Source organism: Lithobates pipiens, unplaced genomic scaffold (assembly GCF_037356315.1).
Source record: "Lithobates pipiens isolate NorthernLeopardFrog02 unplaced genomic scaffold, aLitPip1_a1.2 Scaffold_16, whole genome shotgun sequence".
Classification (NCBI taxonomy): Eukaryota; Metazoa; Chordata; class Amphibia; order Anura; family Ranidae; genus Lithobates; species Lithobates pipiens.
This window is the reverse complement of record NW_027507748.1, coordinates 56,200,385-56,223,158: the sequence shown is the minus strand read 5'-3', so window position 1 is coordinate 56,223,158 and position 22,774 is coordinate 56,200,385. Positions and strand designations below refer to the sequence as shown.

General features: G+C 42.5%; 1 protein-coding gene and 1 long non-coding RNA gene across 2 annotated transcripts in view; both read left to right on the top strand.

Annotated features, from left to right (window-relative positions):
* Nucleotides 1-22,202, top strand: part of LOC143981805 (carbonyl reductase [NADPH] 1-like) — a 33,598-nt gene extending 11,396 nt beyond the window's left edge. Inside the window, exons 2-3 of the mRNA XM_077479925.1 lie at nucleotides 18,896-19,003; nucleotides 21,013-22,202. Of these exons, the coding sequence (XP_077336051.1) occupies nucleotides 18,896-19,003; nucleotides 21,013-21,449 (545 nt within the window). The 3' untranslated portion in view covers nucleotides 21,450-22,202. The remainder of the gene's footprint in view (nucleotides 1-18,895; nucleotides 19,004-21,012) is intronic.
* LOC143981807 (uncharacterized) lies at nucleotides 710-12,246 on the top strand. Its single transcript, XR_013274360.1, has 2 exons — nucleotides 710-914; nucleotides 11,966-12,246. It is a non-coding gene; the product is annotated as an uncharacterized LOC143981807 (long non-coding RNA).
* Nucleotides 22,203-22,774: the final 572 nt, after the last annotated feature.

Sequence of the window (22,774 nt, the reverse complement as noted above, 5' to 3'; positions counted from 1 at the left end):
TCTGGGAGCCGTTGAGAGCCTGAGCCAGCTGCTCCCATCCCCTCCACAGCCCAGCACTCCAGTGAGTGCTGGGGGGGGGGGGCAGAGCAGAGAGCCAGTCACTGACGGTCACAAGCTCCCTGCTCAGGGAGCTGTGAGAACCAAGTGAGCAGCGGAGTTTGATCGCTCGGTTTTCTTGGAGGTAAGTATGATTCTAAAATAAGAAAGAAAAAAAAACATACGTTTTAATGGTTTTTGTTCACTAGTGCCCCAACCTCCTGAAGGTGGCAGTATAACTCATTCATTCAAGATTATCTACGATTCCCATGTCCCACAGTGGACTTCAAGAAAAATTTACATTAAGTACAAAAAAAATCATCTTTTTTTTTTCATCCTGCAAAATTGTTTAAAATGTTCTCTTAATAACTTCTAGTAGTGCGATTTGTTACCACTAGATGACAGGAACAGGATGCTAATAGAGACAGAAGCAGATTGCAAACACTCATCTATTTTTTTTTTTATTATTTGCTTTGGGTGGAGTTGAGCAATAATAAAGCTTCCCTTCCAATTGTTTCTGCCAGTGGCTGATATCTGAGTGTCATAGACTATATATCACCTGCAGGATTGCATCCAGTGACTGCCAATATGCCTGGAGTGTGGGTGGCATTGGTCACAAGAGGCAATAAAGGGATAGGCCTGGCTATAGTCAGAGCACTGTGTAAGCAGTTCAAAGGAGATATCTATCTGACAGCCAGGAACACTCAGCTGGGAGAAGAAGCTGTGCAGGAACTGAAGGAGAAGGAAGGATTGTCTCCACTATTCCACCAGCTGGACATCAATGATCTGAACAGCATCCGATCCCTGCGGGACTTCCTGAAGGACAAGTTATGGGGGGCTGGATGTGCTGATCAATAATGCCGGCATTGCATTTAAAGGTGAGTCCTGCGAGGGTCTGACACCATGGATGGAAGGGCTGAATATCCATGGGGGCGATAATGCAGTATGATTAAACTAAGGGTCCAGGACCCATGTCTGTATTAAGGATATGCGATCGATGTCTGTGTATCATTCAGGCCCTATGCTGTGATAGTAAAAATGTAGAAATTTAAAACGAAGCTGTGCAGATATATGGCAAAACAAGTACCATATTTATCGGTGTTTAACACACACTTTTTCCCCCTTATATTTATAAGCCGATATAGGCTGCCACTGAGGGGAAGGAGGGGACGAGCGCTGCCAAAATAGAGCCGGTGTTCTGTCAAAAAGCATCCGGCCATTGGATAGTGTCCGCCCCGTACTGTGCAGGCGCAGCACTTGCGCAGTACGGAGGAGAAGGAGACTCTGAAAGTCTCAGAATAAGAGTCCAGGTGCAAGCCCCACCATCCAAGTGGACATTCGGTGGCACATAGTAACAGGGCCCCTCGCGGGCTCGCTTTGCTCGCAGGCGCAGTACAGGGCAGACACTATCCGATGGGGGAAACTATTTGACGCATCACTGGATCTCCTGTGTACTCGGCTCGGCTCGCAGTCACGTTCAGTCCCACCCCCTGCATGGCTCCTAGCATTGGACCAGCGTTATGTCCATCATAGGATTCGGGCCAAGGGGCGGGACTGGGCGTGATGCCGAGCCGAGAATACAGGATATCTGGCTCTATTTTGGCAGCGCTCCCCCCCCCCCTCCTTCCCCCTCAGTGGCAGCCTATATTTCGGCAAGGCTGCAGATGGACGCTAATCGGGCTGCATTGAGGAGCAATGCTTCAGATGGGCACAGATCAGGCTGCACTGAACCTACAGATGGGCACAGATCAGGTTGCCTTGATGCTCACTGACCATTATTTTGCTTCAAATTGGCTTAAATTGGGGTGTGTGTTATACGGCGATAAATACAGTATTTATTAACTATTTCAGCCATTCTGTAAGAGAACAGTGTGATTAGCAGCTGAGGAAGCAGTATGCTTGTAGCTAGCTGTTATTTTTTTGGTTGGTTTGTTAATATGGATCCCATGATGAGCATGTGTGAGGAAATGCTCCTGATGTTGCTTTTGCTGAAGCTCCAAAGATGTAGAAAATTGCGTGAGGGGACCAGAATTCGTTGCTACCGGAAACATCCATTGATGGCTCAACGCATGTCCACAGGGTATTTCTAATATGTATGTTCAGCTGCGTAATTACCCATAGGAACGTTTTAATTTTACACGCCTGTCAATTGCCACCTTTGACATTCTCTTGGAAAAGGTTAGACCCCGTCTAGTTCGCATGGACACCAACATGGCGTGGCTGATGAGGGGAAGATCACATGGTATATCAAGCTTGCATACAGTGATAATGGGGTTTTTGTGGTAAAATGTTTCTCTTTAAAAATGCTACTAGACAAAAACGCACCTAAACATGTTTAGCCGTGTTTGAAATTCCTCTAAACACAGCTTCTGAACGCATTTTTTTGGGTTCCAAAAAAAGCCTCTAAACGCAACTGCCTAGAAACGCCTATAAACTAACCTGTGTACATGTATTGATAATATAACTTAGAGGAGTGTTCAGGAGCAGTTGAAAACAATGACCCAACTGCTCCTTATGCCGCGTACACACGATCTGAATTTTGGTTGGAAAAAGCTCTCATGATTTTCCCAACGGAATTCAGATGGGATTTCGCTCAAGCTGTCTTGCATACACATGGTCACACAAGTTCCCTGAACTTTCGACCGTCAATAACGTGGTGACGTACACCACAACGACGAGCTGAGAAAATGAAGTTCAGTGCTTCCGAGCATGCGTGGAATTGTTTCCGAGCATGCGTCAGAATTTGTACAGACGATCTGAACTTTTTCCAACCGAAAAATTGAGAACATGCTCTCAATCTTTTACTGGCCGAAATTCCGCCAACAAAATTCCAATGGAGCATACACACAATTGCATTTTCCGACCAAAAGCTCTCATTGGTCTTTTGCTGGCTGAATTTCCGATCGTGTGTACGGGGCATAAACCTCAGTTTACCAGCAGCAGTGTACATGAGGCTTAGCCTGTGAGGAAGAAAGGGTACACTTTGGCATTGTCGCTTTGCGTGCCAGAGGACTCTTGTCCTGCCACTGCTGTCTGCTCCTGTGTTTTTTTGTTTTTTTTTTTTGTTTTTTTTTAATTTGTTTTTGTTTTTTATTTCATTTCATTTGAACAATGTTCCTTCGGGACATTGTGGTGCTTCATAAATGTCCACTACTTTATAAATGAGGCTTTTACATAACCCTTAAACACAACCTGTAAAACTTCTTTCCTAATTCTAACTCTGTCTGGAAAATTGAGAACATGCTCTCAAATTTTTGCTGGCGGGAATTCAGCCAGCAAAATTTAGATGGAGCATACACACAGTCGCATTTTCTGATGAAAAGCTTTCATCGGCCTTTTGCTGGCCGAAATTCCGATCGTGTGTACGCGGAATTACTCTAATATCAAGTCAATTCCATTAAATCTAAGAGTACCCTATCAATGTCAAAGAGATTGGACTATCCTGTGATTGGATATGTTCCTAAAACCATCCACACCCTGAACCAATAACAGGCAGAACTGGATTCTCCAGGACAAAACTAACATTTAGAACCAGGATGGACAATTGTAATCCACATTGTGTTCGTTCACATAGAACCGTTGGTATATTGTACGGTCTGCTAATCCAGATCCTGTGGAGACATGAATTTGTGTTATATTAGCAACAGAGTAAGCTGTGACACCCCTCCAGTATCCTATAAACCAGCCATATCTGTGGTTGACTGACCTCCCATTCCTGGTCCAACACCACGTGGTAGAGCCAGCAGCATGACACCAATGCTTCTTTTAGATGTCTGTAATGGAGGCATATCATGATTTGTCCTCATCTGTCTGGGGGAGAGAGAAAGACGTCCTACAGCTGTCAGAGTCCCTGGTGACATGGATTGGTGAGGCGGTGAAGATGCGATGTGGCGGCCGGGTTCTGGAACCAAGCACATGACCGATGTGACATCAGGTGAAGGTGGTGGGTGGTAACGCGTTTTGGAGCATGCACAGCTCCTTTTCGTCAGACCTCCCTCCTTATTGAAAAGCAGGAAGCATATGCAGTACCCATAGGGGTAGATTTACTAAAATCTGGTGCAGCTGTGCATGGTAACCAATCGGCTTCTAACTTCAGCTTGTTCAAATAAGCTTTGACAATAAAACCTGGAAGCTAATTTTTGCACTCTCCAGTTTTAGTAAGTAATCCCCATAGTAACAAGAATTAAGGTTTAGGAGTAATGATTTATTGTTCCTCTTTGAATTCACATAATAAACTGCTACTTTAGCAGCATTGTTTGTGCTTTTTAGACCTCACTACTGCATGGCAAATTACAGAAAGCAAATGCCATGGTTCCTGCACTGGCAAAGTGCCACACAAGTCCATTAGGAACACATTAACTCCTAGCAGACATTAACTCAATCGGGTTAAAGTATTCTCCACTGATTTGAGGGCATATGGAATGCGCCTTTGCACTTTCAAAGCAACCAAGCTATCAAAGCAACCTGGGCTTCCATATCGCCTCCCTGCCATGCCGCATTGATGCAGTATTTAATGCAAAAGGAGCCCCGACCAAGTTTTAAGTACATACTATACTGTACATGGACATACTTTTCAGTAAGCCAACATTTCTGTATTTAAAATCCAAGTTTCCCTTTTAAAAACAAAGCATAGTACAACTAATATTTAGTAAAGTCACCCATGTAGAGCAAGAGCTTGCAATCAAATGAGCCAATTTTAAAGAAATGCTTTCAACATGCATTAAATGCTAGGAAAGTAGGCTAACGGGCAATGTTCAGAGACTGCAAGATGTGCTCTACACCTTTTTATATTGTGCATGTAAATTATGCTTATCCAGTACCCCGAATATTCATTTATAGAAAGCAGCAAATCGGTTAATTACATTTAAACGGGATTGTTCTCAGATCTCCGATGCTCACCTGGCTCTGCAACACCCTACCTGACACCGTCACTACCTTTTTAGAGCCCCTTTCTTCTAGATGAGTTCTTCATTCAATGCCAAAGTCCTCAGAGGAGAATAGGAATAGTGTTTTGGGCTTGAATTATCCATCTAATGCTATACCAGCAAAGCTTGTGTATTTTTTAAATTTTTTTGTAAAAAGCTTCCTTCTTTTAATACATTACATTTTTACTTCTGTTCAAGGATTAACATCTGCCAAGCTGTCTGCCTGGCATACATTTTTGTGTACTTGCAAATAATTTTAGAAAAAAGTCAGTTTAAAGTTCTACTGTAAAACCCCTACCCTAGATTTAGTTAAAAATCTAAAATAAAGATTTGACAAAGGGGGAAAAAAACACCCTCCTCGCTGCTGCCTCCTGGGCTTTTGAGATTCCCCAAGGATGCTCTGGGCAGGGGGGACCTTTTATGGGATTTCTAGTACCCAGCTTTGTCAGGAGACAGTAGTGAGGTGTGATGACATCACCTGAACTCCAGGAAGGGTCAGAGCAAGGGCTGAAGTTTTTTGGGAGGGTAACTTTTTATTAGAAACAATCAGTTCAGTTTTTCTAGTATTAATACAAACAGAGGTGAAAAAAAGAGTAACAAAACATACATTCAAAACCAGTTTCTTATTTCCTCCACGTCCAGCATTGAAATGTAGAGCACAAGACCGTGCACAAATTCTTTTACAGATAGAGGTCAATTAGGGTTGTCCCGATATCACTTTTTGAGTACAAGTACCAATACTTTTTTTTTTTTTTTCCCAAGTACTCGCTGATACTTTTCTTTTGTCATGTGACAGTGGCACTAATATATAGCACCCGTGAGGCGTGGACTGTGTCATTAGCTTTCTATATTATTATTTACTTTGGAATATTTTATTTATGACGAGGTTTCCCCCCTTTTTTTTTTTTTTTCAACCCTGTTGGGGGGGGGGGGGGGGGGGCTTTGGTGAGATATCTAAACAGACCCCTGACATCTCCTCTTTGAGACATGGAAAGGGACTGAGGACACTGATTCCTCAGTCCCTTTCTCTGCAGCCTCATCTGCACTGAATATGAATGGAGAGGAGACAGTGGCTCCTCTCCATTCATAAACTAAAGCATCGTAAACACAGTTCACAATGTTTCAGTTATGAATGGGCAGAGACAGCAATTACTGACTCTGTGTATTCGGAAAAGGAAGAAGCCAGTAAATGTCAGATTTACCGGCTCCTTCCTCCGCTCTCCATCCTGAAAGATCGGGGGGGCATCGGAGTGCATGGATGGGGAGTAGAGGAGCGCACGGCGGGGAACCGGAGGACGACAGAGGGAGACGGGAGGACCACACAGAAGGGGACCAGAGGAGGACGGGGAGATCAGAGGAGCACACAGAGGGGGACCGAACGGAGGACGGGGGGGCTGGAGGAGCGCACAGAAGGGAACAGGCAGGATATCAGAGGAGTGCATAGAGGGGGACCGAAGGAGGGTGGGGGGAGGGGGAACGGAAGAGGAGGGGGGCTGGAGGAGCGCACCGAGGGGGACCGAATGGGGAGGGGGAGCAGAGGAGGAGGGGGGAACCGGAGGAGAGCACGGAAGGGGACCAGGGGAGGACAGGGGGAGATCAGAGGAGCACACAGAGGGGGAGCGGAGGAGCACACAGAAGGGAGGAGGATACAGGTGACACTTGGGAACAATCCGTGCAACAGCGGGAGAAGTTACAATCCCCGATCTCCCTCTGTGCTTCTCCTCCTCTCCCCTCTGGCTTTCAGCTGCTTTATTGAAAGCCACAGGGAGATCGGTGATTATAACTTCCCCGCCACACCGATTGTTCCTAAGTGTCTAGGCATCGGGAGCATTTGCAGGAGTACAAGTACTCCTGCAAATACCCTGTATCAGGACATCCGTAATGTCAATGTAGACTAATGATAGGATAATCTTGTAGTACACGGAGTGCCAGCATATTGAAAATACAATAAAAACATATATAGTGTAATCCCATGTTTTTTTTTAAATTGTACAGGGTTGGCAGGATTAATGTAGCAACCTAACCAGTAGTTGGTGAGGAGGGCAACCAAGATGTCCATAGTTTAAAGAACTTTTGAGGGCATCCTCTATGTTGGTAAGTAAACTTCTCTTTCCAACATGGAATTAATAGTCTCTTTCCGTTGGGTGAATGTTGGAGGAGCTGGGGAGTTCTGTGCTATCAGTTTTCGAGCAACAAAAACAGCCTTTTGTGATTGGTGTAGGTGCAGATGAACATTAATCCATTCCATTCACAGAACATCTTGCATTCATTGTACTCCAGCTGGAACTGTACATTTTTAGCAGTGGATGTTTGGCACTGACTGTACACAGGGGAAATAAAAGTAAGGATGTTACATAATTGCACACATTTCATTAGTGGTTATACTTTTTTACAGTGCAAATAGCCAAAAATTGCTTTTGCTCAAATCAGATGTTCAGTGACTTGCAGGTAAGTTTCTTTCTAAAGCAGCCACAGCCTTAGTAGAAAAGCCTGTCTCCTGCCAAGTACTCTTGCTGTCTGTGGGGGAGTAGTAACCTCATTGCTGAGGACCGACACGCTCCCCACTTAATGTAGCGTTCTGGATCTGACTCAGCAGGACATGTCAGACCACTGCAGGGAGACCGCTACTTCCACCCAGAGGACAAGGGTTCCTCTCTGCATCATGCTGGCAGGGGACAGGCTTTTTCACTTAGACCGTGGCTGCTTTGTATAGAAAACAGACTGTAAGCCCTTGTACACACGGTCGGACATTCCGATGGAAAATGTCCGATCGGACCGTGTTGTCGGATAATCCGACCACCGTGTGTGGGCTCCATTGGACTGTTTCCGTCGGAATATCCGACCGACAAAGTTTTAGAGCTGTGCTATAAAATTTTCCAACAACCTGATCCGATCGGACTTTGCCCGATCGGAATTCTCTACAAACGATCGGACAAAGTGCCACGCATGCTCAGATCAAATTCCTAGACCAAAGCTATTGGCTACTAGCCTGAACGTAGTCCCGTCGTAACGAAATAACGTCATCACGCTCTGAACGATCGGATTTTCCGACAACTTTGTCCGACCGTGTGTATGCCCCACCAGTTTCGGACAAAATCCGACGGATTTGGTTGTCGGAATGTCCGACCGTGTGTACAAGGGCTAAGACATTGAACAAGTTTAGTTGCATGTGGAATCTCTTTGGCTAATTTCAAATAAGGGTTTAATGGGGCTTTAACATATAAAATGGCACGAATATTCTGGATCTACTGTACGTTAAACCTTTTGTGACCAAAGGTCACTGATGCCTAGATGCCCGGGACAAATTTAGCAATCACATTAAATATCACCACAATGCACCCAGCCAGCACACTGGAATTTTATGACACAGCAAAACGGATATGAAGCATCTGTGCGTTTGGAGTGCACTGCTTTAACTAGTTCAGGTCTGTCCAATAGCAGTTTTACTGCTACAGGGCCACACGTGTGCGCCGGATCATGTATCTATACGTGTTCCAGCTCTTCTGGGTAGGATACATGAATGCACGCCGCCGGTGGCTCTCTTCTGCTGTGATCACACCCAGCGGGAGCCCAGCAGCGGGTACCACTGACTCGATGTCTGCCGACACCCGCGGATCGTTCATTACAGAGGCAAAACCGAGATCTGTCTATGTAAACAAGGCAGATCGCCGTTCTGTCAGTAGGGAAGGCATTGATCCTATGTTCCTGCAAAGCACGGACATGGATCCATGCCTTCCCCCAAGGCACCTCCTCCACAGTACACAAACACTGGTTAGGCACACATTTAACCCTTTGATTGCCCCTGATGTTAACCTCTTCCCTGCCAGTGTCATTAGTACAGTGACGGCGCATATTTTTTAGCACTGATCACTCTAATGTCACTGGTGCCAAAAAATGTGTTAGTGTCCAAATTGTCTGCTGCAATATCGTAGTCCCTCTATAAGTCGCTGATTGCCGCCATTACTAGTAAAAAAATTAAAGTGATTGTAAAGGTTGTGTGTGTATTTTTTTAATAACAAAAATTTTATACTTACCTGCTTTGTGCAAGGGTTTTGCACAGAGCGGTCCCAATACTCCTTTCAGGGATCCCCCGGTGGCACTCCTAGCTCCTCCTCTTTATCGAGTCTTCCCACGGAGAGCCGATTTCCATGGGGATACTCATGCGGGCATGCTCTTGAGTCCTGCTGCAGCGACCATTGACACAGACAGCAGGACTTGACCCCCACCCCCCAGCTGTCACTGGATTTAATTGGTAGCAGTGGGAGCCAATGGCTCCTGCTTCTATCAGTCTATCCAATGAGAACCCGAGACAGCAGTTGGAGCTGCCGTGCTCGTCCTCAGTGCTGGAACAATTGGGTCCAGGTAAGAAAAAGGGGGGGCTCTGGGGGGAGCTGCAGCACGGAAGGCTTTTCAACTTCATGCATAGAATGCATGAAGGTGAAAAACCTCGAGACTTTACCTCCTCCTCTTTATCTCCTTTTAACAACTTCAATACAGGGCACTTTCCCCCCCTTCCTGCCCAGGCCAGCTTTCATCAATGTCACACTTTGAATGTCAATTGCTCAGGCATCGGGAGCGGACTGACCATTCGGGCATACCACTAAGGAGCCCCATCTGGGTTGCCAGCCTCAATTAAATCAGGGACAGATTTTTTTTAAAAAAATACCAAGATTATAGCTGCCCCGCCTCTCCAGTACCTTTTCAGTGTGTGTGTGTGTATACTATGTGGCCCCATATTCTATTGCCTGGGGGCCCCATAATCTTCTCCTATTGCCCGGGGGCCCCATGAGTTATCAGTCCGCCCCTGTCAGGCATGCAACACTGTACTCAAACGAAATTTTTATTATTTTCTTCCCACAAATAGAGCTTTTTTTTGGAATTTGATCACCTCTGAGGTTTTATTTTTTGCCAAAAAAATAAGTTTTCTTTGCTTTCTCCTTCACTGATCAGTTGGCACTGATGAGGAGGCACTAGTATGAAGCAATGATGGGCACTAGTATATGGCACTGATTGGCAGCACTGATAAAGTACTGAGAGTCATTACTGATAGGCACTGATTGGCATCTTCGAAGGGCACTGACTGGCAGCTGATGGGCACTGATTGGCCACTGTGGTGGGCACCTCTGATGGAGGCTGTGCTGATTATCAGTGCAAACTGACAGGAGAGCTACTAGGGTTGCAACGGATCGTCACGATTCCTGATGCGAACGGGTCAGCCTGTTTGGATCGGCACACCACGCAATCCGCAGAGCGCTCCGCTGATCGCATGGGTATGGAAAGGCTTCGGCCTAGTGCCTGAGTGGCGGCCATCTTGGTACACCCGGCGGCCACTGTCTCGTCAGGAAGTTACGTTTTGTCGCCGCCATCTTGCTACACCCCACACTCCTGCACAGTAATGATAGTGAGAAGGGGGCAAGCGGACATCTTGTTGCAGCCACCATTTCAGAGTGATTTTCAACACAAAACGGAGCTTATATGCTTTAAATACAAATGTTAAATGTGAAAATCAGAGGTGTTCTGTCACATTAGCAACCATGTAAGGTCGGCAGGTTTGCTGCTGCTTGTAAAATTTAACATCTAAACATTCCGTTGGATTTACAAATACTGTATTTAAGCATATAAGCTCAGTTTCGTGTTGAAAATAACTGTGGAATCAAAGTCCGGTGGGTGTAACAAGATTTTTTTTTTTTTTTTTCTGATCTTAAAAATGATCCGATCCGTGAGATTTTTGATCCGTTGCACCTCTAAGAGCCACTAAGCAGCTTTCCCTGTCGGATCGGACTGAGGAAAGCCATTTACTGGCACTTCCTGGTTACATGCTGTGATTGGTCACAGCTGATCATGTGGTAAAGAGTCTACGTCATAGACATGACATCCAGCAGGATAAGCAGCGGTCTGACACACTGCATCTCCGATTGTGGTAAAGAGCCTACGTCATAGGCTCTTTACCACAATCGGAGATGCAGTGTGTCAGACCGCTGCTTATCCTGCTGGATGTCATATGATGCCCATTCGGGACAACAGAGCCACATTGCGGACGTCAATCCGTAATGGGGTGGGCGGAAAGTGGTTGAATAAAACTATCCCATAGTTTGCAGATGCTATAAATTTTACACAATCCAATCAATATACGCTTATTGTGATTTTTTTTTTATTTACCAGAAATATGTAGCGGAATACATATTGGCGTAAATTGATGAAGCATATTTATTTTTATTTACTAGATATGTTCTATAGCAGAGGAAAAAAAAAATCTATAAATACATAAAAATAAAATAAAATATATATATATAGTGTGGCAGCACGCAGGTAAAATCACCTGGTTGTATTCAGGATGGGAAATATGTGTGTCCTAGATTCAGGCTTTATGCAGACTTTTACAATTAGAGGGGAAGAGTTAATGAGCCCAGCTGTAGTAAGTGGGCTCATTAAGACCTCTACAAAAAACCCCAGCATGCATAGGGAGATGCTCCATCCTGGAACCAGTTTTGTGTGTATAGACTGGGGAGTCTGAGATCTGTTCTGTGCGGTGAGTTAACGCCTGTGTGGCAAACCCCTACAATAGAGACAGGGACTGGGGCAGCACAAGGCTGCACCCAGTTGTTAGACAGGGAGTCTACGTGTGTAGTTAGAGGTCAAGCTGACCAGGATTTATTTTCTTGTTTTATTTTGTTTGGCTGTTATATGTATCACTGCATGTAGCCTAAATAAACCGGATCTTTTATTTTTTGCACCTACACCGCTGTCTGCTGTGCCTGACTTTGTGTTGTGAACCCATCCAGGGGGTCACACACACCCGCTACCGAGCGAACCCCCTCACAATAGATAGATAGATAGATAGAAATTATTACAAAATTGTTGGTGTTTTCTTGTTTATTTACTGCATATGTCTTATAGCAGAGAAAAAAAAAAGGAAAAAAATTATATATATATATATATATATATATATATATTTTATTTAAAAATGTTTTTACTATATTTGTCTGTTTTTTCTTGTTTTATAGCATAGAAAACACAGAGGTGATCAAATACCACCAAAAGAAAGCTCTATATGTGGGGAAGAAAAGGACATACATTTTATTTGGGTAGAGTGTCGCACGATCGGGCAATTGTCAGTTAAAGTAACGCAGTGCCGTATCGCAAAAAAAGCCTGGTCATGAAGGGGGGTAAATCATCCAAAGGTCCAGTGGTTACAAAGAAATTGCATATACAATTGTTCATCGTGGTTCGTTGAATATGTGATATCGCATAGAACTGTATGAATAAAGAGTTGGTGTATGATGAATTTATTGCATTATCTGATAAAAAAGAAAGCGGATTCAATTCAGAGTTCTGCGTCATGATAATATAGTAAAAGCTACAAACATTCCACTGTTAAATAAGAAGTAAAAGTCAAACAATTGTGGCTGTGTTCATTCTACAACATTATGAAACGGTTTAATTTGAAGCATGTTGTGGCAATGTTTATATTTAGGTCCAGAATTTCACAAGGAAGTAAGATTTTCAGGTTTTGATGCAGCACTCGAGTCAGGATGACATTGCACTTTTAGACGGGGTGAAGAATAAAATCGAAAACCTACAAAAGGATCAGCTCACTGGGATGGAGGAGATACTTAACCGCTTCAGCCCCTGAAGGTTTTACTCCCTTAATGACCAGGCCATTTTTTTGCAATAAGGCACTGTGTCGCTTTAACTGCTTCACCCCCGGATCATTTGGATGGCCAAAGACCAGAGCACTTTTTGCGATTCGGCACTGCGTCGCTTTGACAGTTGCGCGGTCGTGTGATGTGGCTCTCAAACAAAATTTAGGTCCTTTTTATCCCACAAATAGAGCTTTCTTTTGGTGGTATTTGATCACCTCTGCAGTTATTATTTTTTGCACTATAAACAACAAAAAAAGCGACAATTTTGGAAAAAACACAATATTTTTTTGCTATAATAAATATCCCCCAAAAAATCTATAAAAATATTTTTTTTCCCCTCAGTTTAGGCTATGTATTCTTCTACATATTTTTGGTAAAAAAATAAAAAAGCAATAATCGTATATTGATTGGTTTGCGCAAATGTTATAGCGTCTACAAAATAGGGGATAGTTTTATGTTTTTTTTTATTATTATTATTTTTTTTTTTTTTTTTACTAGTAATGGTGGCGATCTGCAATTTTTATCGGGACTGTGACATTATGGCGGACACATCGGACAATTTTTATTTTTATTTTTTTTTTTGGCATTAATACAGTGATCAGTGCGATTAAAAAATGCATTGATTACTGTAAAACTGTCACTGGCGGTGAAGGGGGCCGTAAAGGGGTTAATGTGTGTCCTAGTTTGTGTTCTAACTGAAGGGGGTGGGGACTGTGCAGGGAAACTAACAGATCGCTAACAGATACTCTGGATAAACAGACGCAGTTCCGGTTCTCCGTGTGCCCTGGACGATCGCGGGAGCCCGGCGGTGATCGAGATCGAGGGAGCGAGCGAGCTTGCCCCCTAGTTTCCTCCCCCTAGTGGCCACAGGGCGAAGCGACGTTGCCTAACTTCGTTTCGCCCAAGTGTGCCATTTTGCCACAGTACAACTGTGGCGGCTGGTCGGCATGTGGTTAACTGACAATTGGGCGGTCATACGATGCTGTACCCAAACAAAACTGATGTCCTCACCCCCCCCAAAATAGAGCTTTCTTTTGTTGGTATTTGATCATCTCCTGCATTTTTCTTTTTTTGCACTATAAACAAAAAAAAATAATTCTTCTATAATGCGTATCCAAACAAAAATATAAAAAAACGAATTTATTAACAGCTGAGACAAGTGTAGAAAAAGGGGACATTTTCTGATCAGTAACCACCAGAGAAAGTAGTTTGACATTATAAAAAAATCAAAGATATCCGCGCTTAGGAGAAACGAACTGCAACCTCCCTCTAAGTGAAGCTAAAATATAATATGCAAACACAGGGAAAATTACACTGTTCACAAAAGAATACACTCAGTGCAAACAAAAAGTGTAATCGGCCCACAGTGTAAAAGAAATATCTCTATAACTAAAGTTCTAGTGTGTAATATGAAAAATCAAAAAGCAGATCAAGTGCAGAAAAGTACATAAAAAAACGTTGGTATGTGAATGGCAAAAATTAAACCAATACTCTTTAAATAAATACGTCTTTCTACAGTGCACAGAAATTCATGGAATTTATAAATAAAAATAAGTGTCTAAAAATTACTGTGAACTTCCATCCACAAATATAATAATAAAGCGCAAATGAGATAATGAAACTGTCCAGAATAAATAAATTGTCCAAAAATATATGAAAGTCCAAATATTAAAAGGGAAAAATATGAAAAAATATATAAAAATAGGAAATATATGTAAAAAATAATAATACCAAAATTATAAATAAATATCTTCCAACCACAGTCCACAAGTAAAAAAAAGTGCAAAAACAGCAAGAAAAAAGTGACTTTTCAGTGCTCCCCTCCTTCTTCAGCTCTCCCCTCTTGCGTATGCACTCACCAGAGCACCTCACCCCAGATGGGGTAACAGGCGTATATAATCCTAATTCTGAAGCCGATATCCCTCCGATATGGGTATCTATAGGGTCAAATGTTAATAGGACCTCCAATCGTTGTATCACTCCACAAACAAAGTGTCAGCAGCAATTGATCCTTCCACCCATTAGTATGTCAGCAATGGTCAGTTCACATATATGGGAAAGGATAGGTCTCATAGTGTGAATCCATAAAAATAAAAAAAAATCATATTTTTAGTATTAAAAAGTGCAAAGAATAAATGGTAAAAACAGACGAGGACCATAAGTCCTGAGCCACGAAGCATGAATCCTACTCAATCTGCAGCAAAAAATCAATTGGCATCCGAAAAACACAGCCGGCGCGGCGTGCGTTCCAATACTGGATTCACCGCAACCGGAAGCTTAGTCCATGTGATAGGCTCTGCTAATTTATAAAATTGAAGAAGGGTAGGATTTAGTCATAAAGGGGCATTTGGAGAAATCGCTTCTTTGAAATAATGTTCACATCTAAGACCAGCCTCCCAAGCTTGAATAGTGTTGCACATCGAAGCAGTCAACTGGTAGGGTGCCCTACACCCCCTAAATACAAGTTCCTTAAGAGCCTCTACAGAGCCCACCACTGCTGCTTCAAGCCAGGTAGAGGAGTTGGTTAAATCCGGACTCAACCACCATGGCCGTAACCAGCTGAGAAGCCAAAAAATATTTCTGGAGATCCGGGAACGCTAAACCACCCTGATCACAAGGATGCATCAGAGTAGTTAATTTATATCTGGGGTTCTTTGCTCTCCATATGAAGGATGAAAAAAGTTGATTTAATCTTGTAAAAAAGGAGCCACTGAGGAGACTGTCTAAAAAGGTCCATAAGATTTTTTTGGTATAATTTTAATTTTTAAAAGGTTAATACGACCCAATAAGGATAATGGTAGAGACTTCCACACGTTCAGCTTTAACCCAATATCTCCTAGGATCGGCATCAAATTCAAGGAAATAAATTCAGAGGCTTGGGGGGAGATTATCACTCCTAAGTACCTGAAGTTCTCCACCCACTGCAATGGAATACCATTTGAAGCCATATTCCAGGCCTCAATATCTATTGGGAACAACAAGCCCAATTTACCTTCAGCTCAGTGACAGTTGAAAAAGAATCCAATATTTGTAAAGCTCCTTGAAGAGAGGGTCCAGCATCATTAAAAAAATAATAAAAGATCATCTGCATACAGTGTTACCCTCTCCTCCAACCAATCCGCAACCCCCTAATATTGGGCAAAGTTCGAAGAGCTTCCGCCACAGGTTCCATTGCAATAGCGAAGAGTGTTGGAGACAGAGGGCAGCCCTGCTGAGTTCCCCGAAATAACAAGAATGAAGCTGACAATCCTCCCCCCCGTTTTCACTACAGCTATGGGATGTCTATACAGGACCTGCAACCATTTTATAAATACCATTGTAGAGCCCATTCTGCAGAGCACTTCCCACAGAAAGGGCCATTCAAGAGTGTCAAAAGCCTTTTCTATATCTAGAGAGGCAACCACCCTAGAACCTATATTAACCAGTTCCGGAACAGCCACTGCAGTTGTACTGCAGCAGATTAGCTCCCCTGCGCTAACCGCCGTAACTGTACGTCGGCCCTTTAAGACGCTGTAGGAGGCGCGTGCCTCCAACGTGTGCCCGGAGCCAATGCGAATGCCCGGCGGGTGCACCGAGCGAGAACCTGGATCTGTGTGTGTAAACACAAATCCCGGTTCTCTCAGGGGAGAGGAGACAGATCGTGTGTTCATACTCATTATGAACACCGATCTCTCTCTCCTCCCCTAGTCAGTTCCATCCCCTCTACAGTTAGAACACACCTAGGGAACACAGTTAACCCCTTGATCGCCCCCTAATGTTAACCCCTTACTTGCCAGTGACATTTTTATACAGTAATCGGTGCATTCTTATAGCACTGATAGCTGTATAATTGTCAATGTGTCCAATTTGTCCGCCGCAATATCGCAGTCCCAATAAAGATCGCATTGCTAGTAAGAAAAAAAAATAGTAATAAAAATGCCATAAATCTGTCCCCTATTTTGTAGACGCTATAACTTTTGCGCAAACCAATCAACGTACGCTTATTGCTAATTTATTTTAATTTTTTTCTACCAAAATATGTAGAAGAATACATATCGGCCTAAACTGAGGTAAAAAATAAAAATATTGAGATATTATAGCAACAAGTAAAAGATATTGGGGGATATTTACGAAAGGCAAATTCACTTTGCACTGCAAATGCACTTTGAAGTGCAGTCCCTCTAAATCTAAGGGGTAGATCTGAAATTTGTGGAAGCTCTGCTGATTTTATCATCCAATCATGTGCAAGCTAAAATGCTGTTTTTTATTTTCCTTGAGTGTCCCCCTCGGATCTGCAGCAACTGCACTTTCAAGTGCACTTGCAGTGCAAAGTGGATTTTCCTTTTAGTAAATAATCCCCATTGTGTTTGTTGTTGTTTTTTTTTTTTTTTTTTTATTTTTTTTCAAAATTGTCGCTCTTCTTTTGTCCTCAATTTTGTTTGGGTGCAGCATCGCACGACCGTGCAATTTTTAGTTAAAGCGACGCAGTGCTGTATCGCAAAAAATGGCCTGTTCATTTCAGTAGCCAAATCTTCAGAGGCTGAAGTGGTTAAGATGTGAAGCATGAATATTAGCATATAATCTTTGCAGATTCACATCAGTGGCTCTACCAGCCATGAACCCTGTCTGGATCATTAATGCTAGACATCATAGGTTGTAATCGTCGGGAAATAAATTTTGTCAAAATCCCGAAATCTACGTTCAAGAGAGAAATGAGCCTATATGAGGGAAAAGAGGATGGGTCTTTTGGGGGGGCTTATAAATTAAGGGCATGGCTCATTGAGTCCGGCAACGCAAATTAGAGAGAAGTATGGCCAATAGAGGAGCAAGTAGATCTCCATGGGCCCTGTAGAATTCAATTGGAAGCCTATCCGGTTCCAGTGACTTCCCCATAGGAAAGGAACCAATGGGTGAAAGAACTTCTGGTGTTATAAGACTTACTAATGTCACCCTCTCTTTATCCGATAACCAAGCCAATGCTACTGAGTGCAGCCAAGCTGCTAGCTCCGTTGGCTGGAAATGAGATGTATATAGTGTCTGATAGAATTGATGAAATATTTCAAGAATTTTAGGCTGTGTAGAAACCATATCTCCTGAGGGGGTATGTATTTCCGAAATCGGAATACTAGGCTGTTCATATTTAGCCATCATGGCCAGAAATCGGCCATTACAATCCCCCTGCTTGGAAGACTTCTGCTTACTTTTATATAGATCCATCTTCGTAACCTCAGCCATATACAAATGAAAGACCTGTTTGCCATGGAGTAGAGCATTTAAATTAGCCTCTGAAGGATTCGCAAGCATATTGGGCTGTTTTTTTCATCGACTGTGGCCTGCAAAAGATCACTGTTTGCTTGTTGGGCCCTATTAATCGCTTTAATAATAGATATATATTGTCCACTGGTATAGGCCTTATAAGCATCCCACGTTAGTGCTGGAGTGGAAGACCCTGCATTAAGTTCCCAGTACTCTATTAGAAAGGGCGGAATTTTGTTAACCACATCCAAATGGGAAATCCAGTGGGTTCCTAATCTCCACTGGGCTGCATCCGGAAAATGATGAAGATGATCTGTGAGCATTAATGGAGCATGATCAGATAACTTACTAGACAAATATTTAACATTTACCATATCTGCTAATATAGCCGAATTAGTGAAAGCTAGATCTATACGGGAGGCCGTCTATACGAAGTTTAGAAACAAGAATATGATCTAGTTCATGGGTTTTTCCATCACCAAGCCTCCGGAAAAAATATTTGTGAGAAATTTGGTCTATCCAAGCGAGGGTCAAGTATATCGTTGAAATCTCCCATTATCAGTAACTTAGCTGGACCATACAAAGTTTTTTTTGTTTTTTTTCTGAGAGCCTATATAATATTGTACCTGAGAAAGAAGGCAGGACATACATACTGACAACTATATATCTCTGGCTCCACAGGAGGCCAGAGACATATTTGCCTTGAGGTTCTGAAAATACATCTTCCACCATGCATGGTAAAGATTAACTAATTTACTAGTTAACATCGAGACCCCTCTAGAGAACATAGAATATGTAGCATGATAAGCCTTCTGCACCCAAGGCTTCTTAAGTGCTAAAAGCTTACTGTCCATAAGATGGGTTTCTTGAAGTAGCACTATATGTGTGGAGAATACATTTTCAAATATCTAAATAATGGTGCTAAAAGTTTTAGCTTTAAACTCTACCTGCTTTAATTTTTTAATTTTGGCTCCATTTCATTTGACATTTTAATCTGCATAAATGAAAACATCTTAAAAGGAATTTCCTAACAATTCTGTATTTTGTTTTTTCCAGTTGCCGATACCACTCCATTTTCCATCCAGGCTGAGGTTACTCTCAGAACCAACTTTTTTGCAACTCTTGACGTCTGCCATGAGCTTCTCCCTCTCATTAAACCCCATGGTAAGTTTTTCTGTAAGGTTTATGGGATGATAAAGGGTGTGTGTGTGTGTATATATATATATATATATATATATATATATATATATATATATATATATATATATATATATAACATTCGTAGTTGATCATTTTTCCACTGGTTCAGTCAATCTTTAACCACTTGCCGCCCGCATAAGACCACTTTCAAACTGGAGGCGTTTTTCAGGCACTAAGGCTGGTTTCACACCAAGGCGCTTTACAGGCACTATAGCACTAAAAATAGCGCCCGTAAAGAGCCTCTACTCTCACTCCAAGCCCGAGTGCTTTCACACTGGAGTGGTGCACTTGCAGGACGGTAAAAAAAAGTCCTGCAAGCAGCATCTTTGCAGTGATGTAGGAGCGGTGTATACACTATTCCTAAATTGCAGACGGTTGTAACCCTTTTTCGGCCGCTAGCGTGGGTTAAAAATGCCCCACTAGCGGCCAAATAGTGCCAGTAAAAATAGCCCCCAAAGCCCCAGTGTGAAAACAGCCTAAAGGGCTAAAAATAGCACCTGTAAAGCGCCTGAAAAATGCAGCACCAGTGTGAAAGCCCGAGTGCTTCCACACTGGGGCACTGCGCTGGCAGGATGTTAAAAAAAAAAGAGAGTCCTGTAAGCATTGTCTTTGGGGCGGCCACCACCCCTGCCTATTGAAGGAATGGGCACCGCTGCCAAAGCGCCTGCAAAGCTCTACAGCAGCGGCACTTTTAGGGCGCATTTAACGCTTTCTTTCGCCGCTAGCGGGGGTTAAAAGTGCCCCGTTAGTGGCCGACTAGCACTGCTAAAACGATGGTAAAGTGCTGCTAGAACCAACAGCGCTTTACTACTTATGCGGCCCGTGGCTCAGTGTGAAAGGGCTCTTAATTAGTGATAAGGTGACACTGCTGCACTGGATCATATACCTAGTACATGATCTGACACTTCTGGGTCTGGGGCACACATGAATGCCACTCGCAGCCTGCTCCTGCTGTGATTATACACAGCGGAAGCTGATTTCTGGGTGACTCAATGTCCGTTGGCACCCGCCAATCATCCAGCAGAGCAGAACGACCATCTGTGTATGTAAACAAGGCAGATCGCCATTCTGACAGGAGGGAAAGCATGAATCCTGTGTCCCTGTAAAGCAGGAACACAGATCTATGCCTTCCCTTAGGAAAAGCACCTCCCGCGCTACACTAAAACACATTGTGTCCGATTGTCTGCTGCAATATCGCAGTCCCACTATAAGTCGCTGATCGCCACCATTACTCATTTAAAAAAAAAAATGTATATATCCTATTGTTTTTAGACACTATACGTTTTGCACAAACCAATCCATATACGCTTATTGGGATTTTTTTAACCAAAAATATGTAGCAGAATACATTTTGGTCTAAACTGATGAAGAAATGTGATTGTTCTACCTTTTTTTTTTTTTTTTGTTTTTTTTTGTTTTTTTTTGTCAGTCTTTTTTTGTTTATAGTGCAAAAAATTAAAACTGCAGCGGTGATCAAATAGCGCTTTATAAGTAGGGAAAAAAGGACATGCATTTTATTTGGGTACAGTGTCGCATGACTGCGCAATTGTGAGTTAAATTAACACAGTGCCGTATTGCAAAAAAATTACCTGGTCGTGAAGGGGGGTAAATCTTCCGGAAGTCAATGGTAACTCTTCAGTGAACTTCACGTTTGCTTCATTTGTGGAACTTTTACTAATATTTTTTTTTTAGATCTGAGCAGCTAACTTTCTCTGCACTCTGCCTCAGGTGACTTATCAGCTTGTTTTTTTTTAGTTCCCGCTATGGACAACAGAACATCTCCCCCCTGTGTTATGCAGATGAAGAGCAAGGGGTGCTCTGTAGTTTTGTCCTAGGGTGACAACATGGCTACCTCACAGATCCAGTACAGTGAGTGAGCATTGTCATCCTAGGACAGGAAGTGCGTTACTTTACAAAAATGACTGTATCTTCTGATAACGCCTTATAACATCCCTTTTGTTTTTTTCTGATAGGGCGAGTGGTAAATGTATCCAGTATGGTGAGCCCCAGGGCTCTGGCACAGTGTAGCCGCGAGTTTCAGGAAAGATTCCGCAGTGATACCATCACCGAGGAGGAGCTTGTAAAGCTTATGGAGAAATTTGTTGAAGATGCCAAGAACGGAGTCCATCAAGAGAAAGGCTGGGCAAACACTGCATACGGGATATCTAAAATAGGAGTGACCGTGCTGTCCAGAATCCAGGCACGCAAGCTTAAAGAGACCAGAAAAGGAGATGGGATCATCCTCAACGCCTGCTGCCCGGGCTGGGTGAGGACTGATATGGCTGGTCCCAATGCCCCCAAGACTCCTGATGAAGGTGCTGAGACCCCAGTCTATCTTGCTCTTCTGCCAGAGTCTGTTGATTCACCACATGGAGAGCTGGTCAGTGAGAAGAATGTGCTGGCATGGTAAATGCCAATTCCAAGTATATTTTGGTAAATGACCATGTCTCCTTAATCTCTCTAGGCCTTAAAAGAGATTCTTTGAAACAGTTTTATTTTTACAGATGGAGAATAGATAAGTGATAAACAGTAGAGCTTTGTGAGGTCTGATCTCTTACATGAAATTCACCAATGCCAAAACCACTTGGTTACTTGGGGAGATATGACTATAGATCATCCATTCTCAACCAGGGTTCCTCCAGAGGTTGCTAGCAGTTTCTTTAGTTGTGGCTGATTGGCCTCCTATTTGATGGTTCCTCCATAGTTAGTTTTTTTTTTTTTTTTTTTTTTTTTTTAGTTATCTGTAGAGGTGTCATTCTGAAGAATGTTGTAAGGTTTTTATTCATCCTAATTACTAACATTTTTCCCATTGACCCAGATTACTTGGTTTTAGTAAGTGTTCCTCGAGACCTGAAAATTATTTTGGGTGTTTTCTCTGGGGTACAAAAGTTGAGAAAAGCTGATATAGATGCTCCTTTTCCAGGAGTATTTGGTATGGGACCACTCCTGACATCTCAGCTCAGTACAATTGATTTGAGATAAAGGCTCAAACCTCACACAGCCCTTGGCTCTTTCATGTAAGGTAACACGTTTAGGGCTGTGTATCCCTGACCAGTCCCTCTCTGTGTGAACCTCTTCAGTCTCTGAAAGCACTTATTGATGTTGATGTGAATTACCTGCCTTTCCTATATTCCTTTTTGTAGTAATAAACAAATTGCTAAAACTGTGGCTTCTTTTACTTATTTCATAAATGATAATCTATATGTTATAACACTGTTTTGCAGACAAAAAAACACATGGAAAGACATTTACTCATTTTCATTAACATTTTACAATATGAATGTAGTTAACCTGACAAAAAATATAAAAATATTATAACAAACTAGCAAAGTGTGAATGTACATTCCTTGAATGGCTAATGGGAAATAGTGATTTTCTTTTAAAGTGGTTGTAAAGGCAGAAAGTAAAAAAAAAAAAAAACTTCTTCATGCAGCCCCCCCTAAATACATACTTGAGCCTAATTAATTTAGAAAACTATTTGAATGTGAATTTCTTCCGAAATTTTGTTTAGTTATTTCGGATTCATTTAAATTCGTTACTTTTGTAATTCGGATACATCCGAATAATATAAAATGTCCAAATTTTCAATTCGTAACAAAACAAACCACACATATCTAAATGTGTGTGTGCATGACCAATCTATTATATGGACAGTGGGACAACATATACAGTATAGCAATGTTAGCAAGCAGTTAATTTTAAAGATGGTGTTATTTTATTGGTCCTAAAAATTAA